The sequence below is a fragment of the Littorina saxatilis genome, linkage group LG5, assembly GCF_037325665.1.
Source record: "Littorina saxatilis isolate snail1 linkage group LG5, US_GU_Lsax_2.0, whole genome shotgun sequence".
NCBI lineage: Eukaryota > Metazoa > Mollusca > Gastropoda > Littorinimorpha > Littorinidae > Littorina > Littorina saxatilis.
The window spans coordinates 21,842,656-21,860,034 of NC_090249.1; the positions used below are offsets into that span (position 1 = coordinate 21,842,656).

General features: G+C 44.4%; 1 protein-coding gene across 1 annotated transcript in view; it reads left to right on the top strand.

Annotated features, from left to right (window-relative positions):
- Positions 1–17,242, top strand: part of LOC138966554 (HBS1-like protein) — a 52,542-nt gene extending 35,300 nt beyond the window's left edge. Inside the window, exons 11-17 of the mRNA XM_070338825.1 lie at positions 6,546–6,779; positions 7,290–7,463; positions 8,078–8,173; positions 8,889–8,992; positions 10,040–10,140; positions 10,546–10,690; positions 14,433–17,242. Of these exons, the coding sequence (XP_070194926.1) occupies positions 6,546–6,779; positions 7,290–7,463; positions 8,078–8,173; positions 8,889–8,992; positions 10,040–10,140; positions 10,546–10,690; positions 14,433–14,471 (893 nt within the window). The 3' untranslated portion in view covers positions 14,472–17,242. The remainder of the gene's footprint in view (positions 1–6,545; positions 6,780–7,289; positions 7,464–8,077; positions 8,174–8,888; positions 8,993–10,039; positions 10,141–10,545; positions 10,691–14,432) is intronic.
- The last annotated feature ends 137 nt before the right edge of the window (positions 17,243–17,379 follow it).

Below are 17,379 nucleotides of genomic sequence, written 5' to 3' on the forward strand. Positions count from 1 at the left end.
GTTTTTCGCCGGTCTTAAAATGGCCGACAACAAAGCTAAACTTGGCGTGAGACTGGAAGGTGACAAGGCTCTTAGCCTGGTTTAGAAAACTATACCTAAGAGTAGGCTAAGAACTTTGATTTGCCTATTATGCGGGTCGTAGATCCGTCAAACAGCAATTCTTTTTATGTTCCTATCCCTCCGAGGGCGGGTTCAGTTCTTTCACAGCTCGCTTCCCCTGTTGGGGTTAATCAACCTTTAGGCTCCTTATAGACTTTTTGTTGGATCGTCGTCGGTGCGACTGATGGGGGGGGGGGGGGGTGGCCGTGTGGCTTTTCTTTCCCCTTTCTCTGTGTAAGAGGAATCAGTCAATGTCCTCCTTTTGGGGGGACTTAACGATGTTTTGGTCTGTATTCTCAGCTGTTTCAGGCGAGATCGGCGGTTCCCGCCCTCCCGTTCGTCAGCTTCGCACTGTGGTCAAGTGCAAATGGCCTGTTCGGTTCAGCCCGTTTTTTGCCTCTGGTGGCTCTGGGCTGTTCTCGAGCACCCCTTCCTTTTAGGAGGGGGGGCCTGCTCCCTGCCTGCGTCTAACCACTCTGATTACCGCCGGTACTTCACAGTGTGTTACGCAGCCCCCCCGCCAATGGGGGGGATAGGGGGGGCGCTCCTGCGTCGCACCGTCGCCTGGTGCAAACGGCCAGTTCGGTTCAGTCCTTTCTGCCACTGGTAGACTGGGTTGTTCGTGAGCACTCTCTCCTTTGGGAGAGGGGGCCAGCTCCCTGCCTGCTTTGGCCGCTCGGCTTGCTTTAAAAACAGCACTGCTGGGTCGGTCATGCAGCCCCCTTACCGTGAGGAAGGGGGAGTGGGGGGGCACGGTAAGTCACGGCCTGGGCTTGTCCCACTCTGCCCTTTGCGGGCAGGGGGCCGTGTTAGCTTCCCACCCTTTCCCGCCCCCCGGGCGCGTTCGGGTGGCGGCTTTCCAGGCTACGTTACATACCCCTTCTCTGCTCCATTTGGGGCAGGGTGGGGGGGGTATCAGTGGCTCACTCTTTCCCGCCCACCGGGCAGGATCGGGTGGGGGCTGGAGTAGCGTTCCACCCTTTCCCTCCCTCTGGGTTGGACGGGGTGGGCGCTGTTGGACTGTCCTCACAGTCTGTGCCTCTATTGTCCTGGCCCGACAATCGTTCTCCTCCCCTATCGGGGTGGGCGGGCGGTGGGCTATAGGACTACGGCAGGTGGACGGAGGGGGGTCGGCCGTTGCTCGGTTCGTCTCTCTCCGTCGCTCTTACTGCTGCGGCGAGCCATCCCCCTCCCCATCTGGGGCATGGCGTGGCTCAGGCCTTTCTTCACAGCGGGGGTGCTATGTACGGCTTTCCAGGCTACGTTACATACCCCTTATTGGCTCCATTTGGGACAGGTGGCTGTGTTAGCTGCCTGCGCTTGTCGCGGGTAGTGGTCGCGGAACAATGAGCTTGACTCTCTTTTGTTCTCGGCAGGGTGTCTCGCACAGTGGTCAGGGAACAATGAGCTTTGCTCCGTTTTGTTCTCTGCACGGGCTGTGCCGGCTGTCTACCTGTGACAGGGGAGACAGAACATACTCTTTCTCTCCAGTCTCCCATTCTTTGTATTCACAATGGTCTGTGGGTACTCGGCTATAGTATCGCCTGGCCGGTGGTCATTGTCCTTAACCAGCATAGGTCACCCCCCCCCCCCCCCCTCCTAGGGGTGGGTGAGTGATAGGGCTACTTGACTTCGGCAGGTGGACGAGTGAGGATCGGCCGTTTACGGCCGTTTCTCTGTCTCAGTCCTTACCCCCTCTAGGGGTTACGGCTGTGCTGGACCACCCCCCTCCCCACTTGGGGTGAGTTGTGGTTCAAACCAGGTAGTCTGGTTCTTAGCACTGGGATGCTTCTCTAGCACAGCGGGTGGGGTAAGACGCGCCGGGCCCGGCTTTGTCTTGTTTCTCCACTCTCTCTCCTTCTTGGCAGAGATCTGTGCCAGTTACCAACCCCTCTTTCCCCCACCTCTTGTTCAGGTGGGCGGTTTTGGGTTGGCAGTCAGAGACTGATCACGCTTTTCATTCACACTCTTGGCGGTGTTATCGGCAGGAGTATTGAGTGCGCGACCTCCCCTGTCTCCCCTCCTTTTGTGTTTTACACAACTGGTGCGGACTCCTTGTTTGAGGAGGGGGGAGTGTATAGGGTTGCCTACTGGTTGTAGGCTTCCCGTACATAGAGCGGCTGCTGTTGCAGTTTACTTTGTCCCGGATAGGTTGGGGGTGTCTCTCTTCCTTCCTCTTCCGGGATGGCTTTGGGTTTTCACAGGCTTTCTCGCAATTTGTTTCATTTGCTGAGTCTGCGGTGATTGCCTACCACATGCCACACTTTTTGGCTTGATCCGCACCTTAGGATAGTGGTCTTCAGCCTACACCTTTCCCGCTGCTTCATACGCAGGGGTCTGCTGGCTTCGGGGTTTCCGGCTGCTTCGTCCTCACTTTTAGTGCGGAAGAAGATAGCAGGGAATTTTTCAGGCTCAGGGTCTGATCCGGACTTTTTTATTGCCAGGGGCTAGTTTCTAGCTTCTCTTACAGACCACAGGGAACATGGAGTTTTCATGATGTTACTCCTCCCTTTCCTCTCTGGAGGAGCTAGGATGGCATGGTTTGGAGTTTTCTGCTTTGGTTGAGACTCTCTTCTGTGCTTTCTTATAGGCAATCTTATCCTCCCTGAACGCTCTTTTGGGTTAGGGAGGATGCCTTGGATAAGGCTTTAGCCAGGCTGCTGGCAGCTTGGGCTAGGGTCGTCACTGAGCGGAGAAGTTTCTCGGTGACGTTTTAGGCCCACACTGTTTTTGCTTGGTGTGATCTCCTTCCTTTACAAGGGGTTTGATTTCATGCTGGTTGCAGGAAGCAAGGGTCAGGCTTTTTTGGGGGTTGTTAAAACCTTCTCAATAGCTGTAATCTTTCCCTTCCTTCTTGGACCTCTGGCAGCGCATTTATGCGCTCCCGGTTACAAAGGGGTGTTTTGGTTCAGGTCTCCTCCCTCTCTGCGGGAGGTGAGTCGGCATGGGCTAGAGCTTTCAGCTTTGGCTGAGATTTTCCTCGGTGCTCTCACATGAGCTTTCCTTCTGCGTTTCTGCGCACAGGAAAGGGCTCGGTTTCTGGGGGTGTTGGTCTCTGGACTATCTCGGGGGCTGGTTGAGCTTTTTCAAGGTCAATCAGCTTGCCAGCTGCACTTTCTTTTGGTGTTGAACCAGGCTTTTTGCCTAGTGCTCTCAGTAACCAGGCAAAATTCCGAGCTGTCCTTATCCCAGGTTTTTTACCTGGGCATGCTGTTCGACTTTGTCTCTTGGAAGGTTTATGCTTCACACAAGAGAGAATAGGGAGGCTTTAAGCTCTTTTCACTGCCAGACTGGCACGAGAGCAGGCCTCTGCGGGGTCTTTAGACCCGATCTTCGGTCGGACGGTATCGATAGCTATGCTGGCCCTCTAGTCTTTCCTCAAGTTTTTTGGGGGGTTCGGCCTCACAGGTCTGGGACATGAGGGTCCTCCTCCAGAGTGGGTTCCTCCACGCGGGAAGGTGGCTGGAATCCTTTTGGATCGCTCAGGGGACTTTTTTCCCTAGCTTTGTTTCCCCCTGGACTTAGACCGCTTTATGGATGCGTTTTCGTCTGGATGGGGCCTGCACTGGCAATTGCAGTCTTGAGGCTGTGATGTAGACGCAAATCCTTGGGCTTCTCTTTTGCCTGAGGATAGGAGCAGTAGCTCTTAGTCTACTAGCCTTTCCTTTTTGGCTATTTACAGGCATGTCCTGTTGCATTCGGGCAATTCTTCTGTTGCTTCTTATGTGAACTAGCTGGGGTGAGCAAGTTCTCACTCCCTGTCAGACAGAGTTTAAGGGATTTTGATTGGGTTTTCACACTAAATCATTTTCTCAGGGGAATATCTCCCCGGCCAGCTCTGCGATCTGGCCGACTCGCTCAACAGGTCCTCTCAGGGCTTGCACAGGGGTTGGCCCATCTGCTTACGGGTCTGGAGGCGTGCTGTTTGTGTTTAAATCATGGGTGCTGACTCTGGTCTTTGGGCACGAAGCATATATTTCCTCCACTTTATCCGTGTATGCTCCTTTTTTGGCCTCCTTGGCCAATTGGGGATTTAGAGCGGGGGTGCAACTCCTTGGCGCCCCTCTCTCAAGCCAGGTGGTTTTTCACCTGTTTCAGTTTTGGCTTTGGGCAGCTGGGCCTCTTCTTTGAGGTTCCGGCGTCTCGGCTATCTCAGCTGTTTTGAAACAATTAGGCCTCTCTTCTGTTGCTCATGGCTTTCTTGTGGGCATGATCAAAGGACCTTGTTTTACGAGGTTTAGAGGCTCCCCCTTGTTTAGCGCGTGGGACTTTGTTCTACTTACTCTGGGCCTCAGCTCTATAGGGCAGTGAGGCGCATGCGTTTTTGGGGTTTGCCAGAGGATGTAGCCTTAGGGCTTTTGGTTCCGTTTGTTCACGGTGTTTGGCCAGGTTTTGGGGTTTCAGAAACCTGGTCAATATCCTCTGGTGTTTGATTCCCTCCTCTTGGGAGGATTCTCGCTCCGGGAGATTCGGATTTTCTAACTGTCTGGTTAGACTTTTTTAATCCCTTTTTTGACGTTACTGTCTTTTGGAACCACGAGCTTTAGCTCAGGTTCTTATTTCTTTACAATGGAGCGAAAGAGACATCTTTTATTTGTCTCTCTCTAGGGGCTCTGCTACATTCATAGGACAGTCCAATGAGTGGTGCGTTTTGAACAAGGGGGGGGGGGGGGCGTTCAGTCCTCCCTCTATTCCTTTTCAGGCGTTCGGGAGTCCGGAGTCTGGTGTTCTTCTCTGGCTGGTGGTGTTCCTCTCGCCGATGCGAGGTTTGCCAACAGCTCGGGTACAGATTTTGTGCTTCTTTTATTGCCGTGTTGCGTTCTGGTCGCCTAGGCGAAGCTTTGCAAACGGCTTACTGGAGATCAGATGATGTGTTCATCGGTTTCTATCTTCGGGATATCTCCTGCACGCGGCTAGATGGCTCCAGTTCATTGCTGGTTTTAGTTGCTGCAGGGCAGGTTCTTACAAGGACATAAGTAGGTTCCCTCCACCTTTAGGAGGAATCTGCATTCATAAGAATTGGAGTAAGAATATGTGATTAAATCGAAAATTTTTAATTAAATTTTGATTTAATATAATATACTTACCCAATTCTTATAGTTAATACCCTCCCATCCATCCCCGCTGGATTATGTCCTTGGGGTGTTTGTTTGATTAATAGTCTCGAATGATTATTACGGATGCGGGCGCTCACGTGGTGCGCAGGGTGTTATGGGTAACCGAGCAAGGTCAGGCCATAGCAACGGCTATGGCGTCGCTTTTAGCTTGGTTACCACCCTACTAAGGGCAGGTAATTTGAGAGGTTTTTTCGACATCTAGCATGTGGGACTAAAGTCAATGCATTCATAAGAATTGGGTAAGTATATTATATTAAATCAAAATTTAATTAAAAATTTTCGATTTCAACACAAATTCTTTCTTACGTGTATTTACAGTCTTTAAATAATGGGGTTTGAGGGGGGAATAAAGCACAGTGTGTACCGCGAGAATGAAGGGCTGACTCAATACTGCTGACAGCAGCTGATGCAAATTTTCCTCAGAGGTCAAAAATAAAAATTATGTTTTTCTATCATTCGTTTTGTGTCACATTTGAGGGGGGAATAAAGCACGTGTGCGTGTGTGTGTGTGTGTGTGTGTGTGTGTGTGTGTGTGTGTCTGCACAGTGTGTACCGCAAGAATGAATTGTACACCTTAAAATTCTGATTGTACACATTTTTAGCCTCATTTGTACACCAGGAAATTTTAGTGGTAATCAGGTCTGATGATGATTGCTCTGCCCGAATATAATATTGAAAAAGAGGAGTGTGATAGTTCAGACATCCTTTACTTGTAACAAACGCACCACAGATAAAGATAACCTGTTTTTGTGAGTTGTTTGAGAACAAAAAAGGAGCACCCCCCCGCGGGTTAGGGGGAAGAATTTACCCGATGCTCCCCAGCATGTCGTAAGAGGCGACTAACGGATTCTGTTCCTCCTTTTACCCTTGTTAAGTGTTTCTTGTATAGAATATAGTCAATGTTTGTAAAGATTTTAGTCAAGCAGTATGTAAGAAATGTTAAGTTCTTTGTACTGGAAACTTGCATTCTCCCAGTAAGGTAATATATTGTACTACGTTGCAAGCCCCTGGAGCAATTTTTTGATTAGTGCTTTTGTGAACAAGAAACAATTAACAAGTGGCTCTATCCCATCTCCCCCCTTTCCCCGTCGCGATATAACCTTCGTGGTTGAAAACGACGTTAAACACCAAATAAAGAAAGAACAAAAAAGGAGCGGAATGATTAACATGAAATATCTTGGTAACTAAGAAGTATTTGAATAAAGAAGAATGGGAAATATTTGAGTGCAGAGGGATTGGACCTTGTCATCTTCAGTAACATATTCCCTGCTAAGAATGAACTTTCTCTGAACACGGGAAACAAACTTACTTTTATTTTGTATTTTTTAGGTGTGAGTCAGATCATCGTAGCAGTGAACAAGATGGACACTGTAGACTGGGGTCAGTCACGCTACGAGGAAATTGTCAAGAAGTTGCGGCAGTTTCTGAAGCAGGTGGGATTCAAGGAGGCGGACCTTTCCTTCGTCCCTTGCAGTGGATTGGGCGGTGAGAACCTCACCAAGACGCCCAGTGAGCCTCGACTCACCGCTTGGTATACCGGGCCCACGCTAGTGCAACAGATAGGTAAGTTTGTGCTGTGTGGTGTTTTTCCTGTGAAAGTTAAGCTTTAATTTTCCGCCTTTGTTGTTGTTTTGTGAAGACATTGGTGTTTTGGTTGCTGTAGTGTTTACGGTGGAAAACTTGGGAGTTATATATATATTGAGCTCTCTCTCTCTCTCTCTCTCTCTCTCTCTCTCTCTCTCTCTCTCTCTCTCAGACTATCTCTCTTTCTCTCTCTCAGACTCTCTCTCTTTATTTTTCTCTCTCATTTCTTTTTCTCTTTATTTTCTCTCTCATTTCTTTTTTTTTCTCTCTCTCTCTCTCTCCCTCTCTCTATCTGTCTCTCTCTCTTTCTCCTCTCTCTCTCTCTCTCTCTCTCTCTCTCTCTCTCTGACTCCTCCTCTTATTTTCATACTGCGTAAGTATCTTTTTCTTATGGTACTTGTTATTGAAGCTTTTGTGGATTTAATGTGTTGCTGTTGCTTTGTTCAACTGTGAATATATTTTTGATGCTTTACATTCTTCTGCACCCAGATCAGTTCAAGAATCCTGAGCGGCCAGTAGACAAGCCTTTCCGCCTCAGCGTGTCGGACGTGTTCAAAGGGGCCACAGGAGGCTTCAGCATTGGCGGTCGGGTCAGCGCCGGCTACATTCGGCCTGGGGACAAGGTCATGGTCATGCCGGCTGGCAACATCGCAGGCATCAAGAGTTAGTTCCCTTTGTGTTTGTATGAGAGTGATAAGATTGGATTGGGAGGTGGAGAGATCAGAGAGTGTACATCTACTATCATTATGAACTATTTCATTTAAGCTCGATTGAGCTTCTAGCTTTCTGTCAGATAAAATGAAACATTGTGTTCACTGTCGGTCTTCCTCCAGAGAAAGTTGAGAGGACGTGTGCAGTGACATGGAACCCTCATTTTTAAGACTCCACGTTTCAGACTTCCTTCCTTTTGGACCATATATTTTCTTCAAATTTCTGTTCATATGGCTTTTAAATGATCATACTTTCTAAGACTCTCTTTGAAGACCTACTTTTCTCAGATTTGGGAAGGTGTTAAAAGGGACAAAACGGTTCTACTAAATAACCAGTCAATTCTTTAACTGACCATAAGTTATGTTATTTGTCTGCTGTGGTAGAAACAGCAACCATTTTTGTGACGAAATGCACTGGATTGGTAACTGGAGTCGCATACACACTTTGAATCCAGTTAAACCACGAGGCCTTGTGCTCTTAATTAAGGCATAAGTTAATGCAATTTCTTGCACTTTCTGAGTATGAACAAAGAAAAAGTGTTGATAATGTGGGCAATGATGTTTCAGACGTGACTGTGGATGACCTGACAGCACAGATTGCCTTCGCTGGTGACCATGTCACTCTGTCACTGACAGGAATTGACATGAGCAGTGTCAACATTGGTAAGTACCAGTCTTTGAAAGGGCAAGCGAGGTGGTGGGCAGAGGTCAGGACAATGAAAAGGCGAAGAGAGAGGAGTTTGTCCATTTGCCAAACAGTCTCTTCAGCAAATAAACAATTTTACTCTACACTGACAACAGTCAGAATTCTTATTTTTTAGCATGTGTGGACTTATCACATGTAAATCCCTGGACCCATTTGTTATTCTGTACATCATAAAAATGAATATTCCATTAAAGGTCCTCGTCTACATTTTTGCTTTTTTTTCAATAACCCCACTGTTAGATTTTTCTAAAAAGTTATGTCAGATGATGAATGAACCATGGGGAAAAAAATTATCCCCCAAAAATGTGTACAAAAAGTTTTTACTTTTTGGAAGTGACACGTATCACTTCCAATGATAATGTCTGTCATGTGTTAGAGCATGTGCTTTGCCTAAACATATCGACCAATCAAAACCGTCCCCGAGCGTAACTGGCTCACAAGGCCTTCCAAATAAGGATATCCTACTATGCTGAAATACTACAATGAATTTTCAAACGGCTACCCTCGCTTCGTTCGTCTTGATCAAAGGGGGTGTTTTTTAAAAAGTTGTAGTGAAAAGACTTGGCATTTAAATGGTCAAATGTCTATTTCTGTGACAAAAATGTAGACAAGGACTTTTCAGGTCCCTTTTCTAGCTTTTTCTAACAAGGTTTTTGATGTTTGTTTGATCAGGTTTTGTGCTGTGTGATCTCTTGTCGCCGTCCCACTGTGCCACACGCATCCGTGCCAAGATTGTCATCTTCAACCTGGAGGTGCCCGTCACAAGGGGATACCCTGTGAGTGAAATGTTTTTCTCTTCTGCCGCCTGTAGGACCAAGTTTGTACCTTTGGATGAAAGAACCAGGGAGAGGTTTTTCTATTACTGAAAGCTTCAGTTGAATCAGCAGCTGTGCACCAGTGGTACAGTGGAACACCCCCCCCCCCCCCCCCCCCCCAATTTCAGACTTCCCCCATATTAAGACCTTGCTTTTTCAGATTTGTTGTTCATAACCTTTGTGAATTTACCCCCATGTTAAGACTTTTGGGGGTCTTAAAAGGGGGGTTCTACTGTACACAACTACCGTAAGAATAGTCAGATCAGTGAGCGCACTAACCAGTTTTCAAACCGGTGTCTGGCGGGGATGTAGCTCAGTCGGTAGCGCGCTGGATTTGTATCCAGTTGGCCGCTGTCAGCGTGAGTTCGTCCCCACGTTTGGCGAGAGATTTATTTCTCAGAGTCAACTTTGTGTGCAGACTCTCCTCGGTGTCCGAACACCCCCCCCCGTGTGTACACGCAAAGCGCAAGACCAAGTGCGCACGAAAAAGATCCTGTAATCCATGTCAGAGTTTGGTGGGTTATAGAAACACGAAAATACCCAGCATGCTTCCTCCGAAAACGACGTATGGCTGCCTAAATGGCGGGGTAAAAAACGGTCATACACGTAAAATCCCACTCGTGCAAAAAATACGAGTGTACGTGGGAGTTTCAGCCCACGAACGCAGAAGAAGAAGAAAAAAACCGTTGTCTTTTTACAAGTGCGAATCCTTGCTCTCTCAGAAACTGGTCAGTCTGTCGCACCAACTGGTCAAAACAAGTGGAAATCACACAGAGAAAACTCTGACAAATAAAAACCAACCAGTAGGTATGACTGGCTGCTTATTTCATTTCCAGTATTTGCAGATTTGTTGAGGTAAAATACCAGAAATTACCTGTTAACGATATTCTTGGTTAAGATGAATGTTCACATGCTCGATAATGCGTGTGGTACATAGAGAAGGGGGCATAACAGAGCGAATGTATCAGCAGACAGTTTCAGGGCTAATACTTGTATTCCATATTGCAGGTTGTGTTCCACTACCAGTGTATTAATGAACCAGCCATCATCAAACGTCTGGTGGCCATTCTCAACAAGAGTACAGGAGAAGTTGTCAAAAATAGACCCAAGTGAGATTTTTATTCTTCAATTCTTGTAAAGCGTTTTGATATTTCTGTTAAGCACTTTGCTATGAATCCCTTAGTTGCTCTGTTTTGTGTGTGTGTGTGTGTGTATGTGTGTGTGTGTGTGCACGCACGCATGTGTGTGTATGTGCAGGTATCCTTATGTGTGTGAGCATGTGCTAAGGATCCTATGTAACTGTACAAATTCGCTCTACATCAATAGTAGAATAAAGACAAGTAGTAAAAACATGTGAATACCTGTGTATTTGTAGAAGATGGAGAGGGGGGTGGGGGGGGGGGCGTTAAATAAGTAAAGGATATACGAGAAGATAGATCATATCTTAATGTGCACTTACTCCCTTTCCACACACAGAGTTTTCAACAATGTCTCCTTTTTCTTTTTTCTTGCAGATGTTTAACAAAGAACAGCAGTGCCATAGTCGAGGTGGAGTTTGAACGCACAGTGTGTGTGGAGATGTACACAGAGTTCAGGGACCTAGGACGCTTCATGTTGAGGAGTGGAGGACACACCATCGCCGCTGGAATGATTGAAGAGGTGAGTGCTGTTCACTGATGCAACCTCCTTGGAAAGCACAGCTTAGGTCAACTGGTTATTAGCCACTGCTGTCTGTAGTTTTTAGTCACTTGAGAAAAAGTGACTCTATGTAATCGGTCAGTGTTAGTCTGTCCGGCCGGCCGTCCGGCCGGCCGTCCGTAGACACCACCTTAACGTTGGACTTTTCTCGGAAACTATCAAAGCGATCGGGCTCATATTTTGTTTAGTCGTGACCTCCAATGACCTCTACACTTTAACGATGGTTTCGTTGACCTTTGACCTTTTTCAAGGTCACAGGTCAGCGTCAAAGGAAAAATTAGACATTTTATATCTTTGACAAAGTTCATCGGATGTGATTGAAACTTTGTAGGATTATTCTTTACATCAAAGTATTTACATCTGTAGCCTTTTACGAACGTTATCAGAAAAACAAGGGAGATAACTAGCCTTTTCTGTTCGGCAACACACAACTTAACGTTGGGCTTTTCTCGGAAACTATAAAAGTGACCGGGCTCAAATTTTATGTGAACGTGACTCATTGTGTTGTGAATAGCAATTTCTTCCTGTCCATCTGATGCCTCATATAATATTCAGAACTGCGAAAGTGACTCGATCGAGCGTTTGCTCTTCTTGTTGTTAGTTGTTTTTGTTTGGGTAGAATTTACTACCATATCAATAGTACTTGCTTTCCTTAATCTGTTATGTTTTTATCTGATAAGTAGAGAGAGAAAGAGTATTTTATCAGTAATATGCACTTAAGGGGAGGCACTGGTGTTAAAAGTGATTTTTTTTGTTTCTTAACTCTTGGGTCAACAAATGTTTCAGAATTTAAGTACTCAGTCCATCTCCTGAGAAAATGAAAAAAAATAAAAAATTTGGACCATCGGTTGCCATGGTAGCAGTCCAAGATGGCCGCCAAACTGCCCCTTTTTAAAACCCTAAGGCTTTTTTAAAACTGCATGAAATTTTGTTTTGATGCTTGTTATTTATACTTTAGCACAATGCCGAGAAACTGATAGAGTCGTTTTTTGATATCTCAAGTCATTTAAAAAATATCAGTGATGAAAGTGAGTGATGTTGAGTTTCATGAAAAAACGCCCCCCAAAACGGTATAACTTCTCAATAAATATTTTTTTCAAGAAATCACTCTATCAGTTTCTGCAAAATAACACACTCAAGATGTATGCAAAGTTTCAACAACGCAAGTTCATAAGAAAAAAAGCCTTAGGCTTTTGAAGTGACAAAAAAGTAGTTTTGAGAAAATACACAAAACGCGAAGAAAATTTATTTTTTGCACACAAACGTTTATGAAACATGTAACAAAAGAACACTAACAAAACAACAAGTCTTGCTTAGTTCCACAAGAAAAACAGAAACTAAATTCAACAAAATTTAAAATAACAACACCCAGTGTTCTGCAAGCACCAAGGAAACTGTTCGAAGGTCACAATGATCAACTCTCATTCGTTATGTGCACGCTGCGTAAAGTATGCCCATCCATAACTCCCAACTTGTTATCAGTGAAGCCTTTTATCTTGGACCTCTTTTGGACTTGCTTTGAATAATCAGGGAGTCATATGACAGTGTCCTTTACTTTCTATACTACAATATTTGGGTTGACTTCTGTGAATTGCCTTGCAATGCCATGGGTACTTTGGAAGCTCCTCTCCAGCTTCTGCATCTGTAGAGACAACATAAATTCAAAATTAATATATGTCTATGACAAACTCATATACTGCTATTCACATTTTCCCAACAATGACCCCCCCCCCCCCCTCTTACACACACATTTGAAAAAAGGTATTCTAATATTGTGATACATGGTAACACGATATTTGGGCGCATGCATATGTCAGTGCTGATAGTCAAGCAGTGAACAAAAAGATGTTGACAAATCATGTGAATGGTGCTATTAGGCAGTGCTGATCTGGTTTACAGCTATTGCACATACATTGCATGCAGAAACCATATGGTCTGCATGGGACGTATGACCACAAGCAATGTTCACTCACTGGGCCATGTGAATGCATGTTTGTTTGAGCCACAAGAAAACTGTGATCACAGGAGCAAGCTATATATAATATGCTCGAGAAAATAAATGAGGAAAGAACAGATGTTTTGCCCCAACACTGACAAACCTTGTGACAACCAAGCTTCACAGTAGCAGCACATAACTGACTAAATTTGCATCCTATTCAGTTTCTTTGCATCAGGGTGTTGTTACTTAGATTCTGTTCTTCAGCATAAAACAGTCACACACACACACACACACACACACACACACACACACACATAACCAAACAAATATATAAACTTCTACATGTTTGTCAAAAGAAGAAAAAAATACATACCTACTACCATCTTGCTTATCAGCTGCTTGGAATCTTCCCTGCTCTGCTTGGGCTAGTATTCACTGCACCAGATTTCTCAGGAGATGCAAGTTGCACCATGGCTGAACATAGTCATTTTTGTATTGATTGTTCTTTTTCTAAGCAGTTTATTTGCTTTTTTCAAGAGAAAAGATATAGGGTCTGCCTTCTCGTTGCCATAAATGGCAAACTCCGTGTTGTCCGTATTGCCGTACGCATTCCGCTCAGCAACTCTAAAATAAGTCGTGGCTCAAAACACTCATGGCAACGTGCTTCAAACGTACACCACCGGTGGTGATTTCTTGCTCCATCTCAGCTGTTGCAAGGGAAGCAGCATAGTTTCCAGCCAATTTTCATTCTGGACGAAGAAGAATGCACAAACTTGATCTTCCGATTCGTTCGTAGCAATAGCAGACGACACTATCGACTCGCACTTTCTTTTTAAACTTCTGTCACGCCAGCCTCTGCAACTGATCTGATTTTAGTCGATAATTATCTCCTTTGCGTGTCAAGCACTGAAATCGGGGCAAAACGTGTGATAAACTGAAGTTTCCACAAAGATATCCAAGGAAAATCGCAGCTGTAGATGTTTCACATCGCCTTTGGCGAGACCTGGCGGAAATCAAGAATATTGCATTCTGGGAAGGCCGAATCGAACCGAACGAGACCGAGCATAAACGAAGTTTAATATCCGCGATTCGATTGGTCAGTAGACAAAAATGTTCACACGGAATCTCCCGGAATCTTCATCGGTTGTCTTCGGCTCATTGGAATGTCTTCTAGTTGCTGTTACTAACGGCGCGAAATCTGTAAACGGAAATTCCCGTTGTCCGCGGTATGAACTGATTGTAGCAAAGAAAAGACAACTCATTCCAGTCATGCTAACGTGACCACCGTTGACGATGTGTTTGACTCACATTCACCTCTCAAACATACGCATTTTTTTGCTGTTTTGTGTTTGTTCAATACACAATTGCATACACATACATTGTTCATTTAGCCGTTTTGACCGTTTATGATTAATTCTGATCTAAAATCAGTACATCAGAGTAACCAGAAGAGGTTCAAAATCCAGAATCAGAAAGAAAACCGAAATGACCAGGGAACAAAAAAATCACTTTTTTCACTGTGGTGTCTGCCCTTAAATGAACATGAGCACACACACACAAGCACTCGCACGTACGCACACATTCATGCACACACACACACACACACCTCTTTCTGCTCATGGTGACTTTGTATTTAACTAGCCAACATTTAAGCTAAGGCACACGCGGGACCATTTCATAAATCACCGACCTGTGACTAGTATTGATTGGTTTGTCATACAGTAAGGCCATTTCAACCACTATGTTGTCTTTTTTCTGTTTCAGATTCTTCAAGGCAAAGTTCAGAAGGATGACCAGAACTAGTGATATTACCAAGACAGAGAAAACTATCCAGTTCCGTAACCTATTTATTACTTTAATTTCTTTTTCTCCCTTTTTTTGGAACTATTTGCTATCTGTTGACCTCTAGTTCTACAAACCTGCAGGTGTTTTATGCCAGTATGAAATATGTAAGGTTTCCAAGGGTAGATAATTTGATCTAGTCATTACTCATTCTATCCAAACAAGGTGTTCATTGTCATGGCATTTTGACATTTTAATTTGTTTATTGATAGTCTTTCCCAAAAGTTGGTAATGATCAGTTGCACAAAGTTTTATATAGATCAAAGGGAAGTTTATAGTGTGCAATTTGATATCTAGAATAACACATGAAATGTATTTGTCACAAGGTCAATAGATCAGGGGTGGTATGCACATAAAGTTCCAAATAGGGTGTGACCGAAGCCCTGGGTCAAATCGGTTGAAGTCTCAAAGTTTTTAACCAATCCGACTCAGCGCTTGGTTCTCACCGAGTTGGGCACTTTCTCGTTTAAATGAGCCCAAGTGTCAAAAACCAGGGTCGTTGTTGGCAAAGGTACACAATGCGGAGAATTAAGCCTCACCAAACCCCAAACGACAATTCTGCCTTTTGTTGTAAATGAGAGCACAATGTAGTGATGATGTTGCATAATTTCTAGTGGCAGTATGCAAATGGGAAGGTTTTCTGTTGGTAATTTATTAACATTTTGTTTTCTGAACCTTGCTGTCCTTTGTGTTTCCTCCTGTGATAATTGGTGCTTTGAAATGCTCCTACAAAGACGGTGAATGGAGAGTGTTTGAAAAGAACTGTGCGTGTGTGATTAGCAATGCCTGTCATATTTGTTTACACCCTGATTAGGCTCAGGTTTGGGAGAAAAATATCGTGGATTACTGTGTACAGAAGAGAGAGAGTGAGAGATATGTACAGGTAAGCTTTCAAGAGACGAATTCTTGAAGCTGAAGTTAACAATAAGTCCTGGTTTTGCAAGTGTACATTGCCAGTAAAGTTTTAAAGTCCTGTTGAGAAGATTTGTCAGTCTTTTATGCTTGATGTAAGAACTATGAAAGAGTGAAACACCCCTTCTTGAATTAGTGGACTGGAAAGGGGGGTTTTACTGTACTGTACCTCACAAAGTACCACTCTTGTTCAGTGCAAGTTTCTTCCTTGTGATAAATCAGGCCAGTCTTGCGCATTAGGAAAATGACAGCCCTCTGTTCTCTCTGTTCTGTTGAACAGTGAAACTCCCTTTAAAACACCTGGCACACACACACACACACCCTCTTTACATTTAATCAATATTTGACCAAATGTTATGCGGCAGACTGGGAATCAAGACGAGGTCATAGTGTGTGTTTGTGATTTGCCAAGTTGATGTAATGTGTGTACTGTTGTCATTTTGAAGGTGACGCTTCAAAGCATTATCCTCTGTTAAGAAGAAGAAAGCTTATTAAAATATTGTGCTTGTATGTATTATTTGAGTCAGTTATGCTCCAGCTTTGCAGCTGTTCAGTAAATTTGATCAGATGAAAACTCCTTATTAAATCGAGCATTCAGGCCAAAACCATGCAATATCTTCCTCAGGGAGATGTACTCATAAACAGATATAAATCTTGTCACATTTTTTATCTGTGTCGGTGTGTGTGTGTGCTGTTGTAGTCGCTGCTGTGCGGTGCAGTGCAGTTAATGGTTGTGTATTCTGGCGATGATCTAATACAATTCCAATAATACTTTGAGAAGTGTCTTTCAAACAAATCTAACTAATACACTAAAAGTCAGGGAGTTTGCTTTTTCTGATGAGAGAGTAAACCTGGGAAATAAAGGGACATAACCACCCTAAATGCATACGAAATGTGCAACAAACAGTAAGTGAAAGTTATGCGTAACCCATCTCCTGGCACCTGAGACCATAACGAGCACTGAAGTGGACAAGTGACTTTCATCCTCAAAAAGTACACCTATTGAACGAGTACACCTTCAGTTGTTGTGCAGTTCATTTTTAACCAGTGTTCACAGTTTCTGGTAGTGTACCTTTTTTTGTGCATGAAAATGAGGGAAAAGAAATCATCAACTAGTGCTACTGGGTTTGATAGACTTTGACGGGTTTTTGCGTATCACATTAAAACTACTGCTTTGTCATTACAACTTAGTTTGATCCGGATGCTGTGACCAAATGATGTACGGTATTCCTCTTGCCGTTTGATTTAATATCTGTTTACAGAATACCTGGCGTGGTCACTGCTTCTCATTCCACTTAAAAGAGGCGGAATTTCATTGCCGATGATATCATGTTAGCCTTAACTCCATTACTGAAAATGCATTTTTGTTCAGTCTTACTTGGTTAGAAATATGTATGACAAAAACATTAGATGAGTTCTGAGAAGAATGCTCCTCAGTCTGTGATTTCAATTACTTTGCAACCTTCAAGTATGTCACTTTCGTTGTGCAAATTGAATGAAAGCAGGTGTGAAACTGAAGAAGTGAAACAAAATGTATGAGTCAGAATTGATATTATTACCAATAGAGTGTACAGTTAGGCTCTCTTGTGTGTGGTGGGGAAGGGGTGTACCATGGATAGTGAGAAATGCGAGCGTCATTTGTATATTTTGTCCCTCCAGTGATGAAACTTGTGGGGAAAATATCTCATTGTGCTGAAGTTGGTGTTGAAATGAAAGACATTGTCTGCGACTTTGGAAGTGCATGCATCACTCTGGTTTGCAAAGAGCAAAGCTTGGCAACAGGTGGATGTGCAAGGCCTGAAATAAAATGCAATTCCTTGCGCACAGTGTTTATATGTGTATGTTTTCGAAGGGGAGAGACACTGCATGTGTATTTGTGAGAGTGGCAGACATGCCTCGGTGTGTGTGTGTGTAAGGGTGAAGGAGAGATCCTACTTCATGCTCGCATCCAGACCTT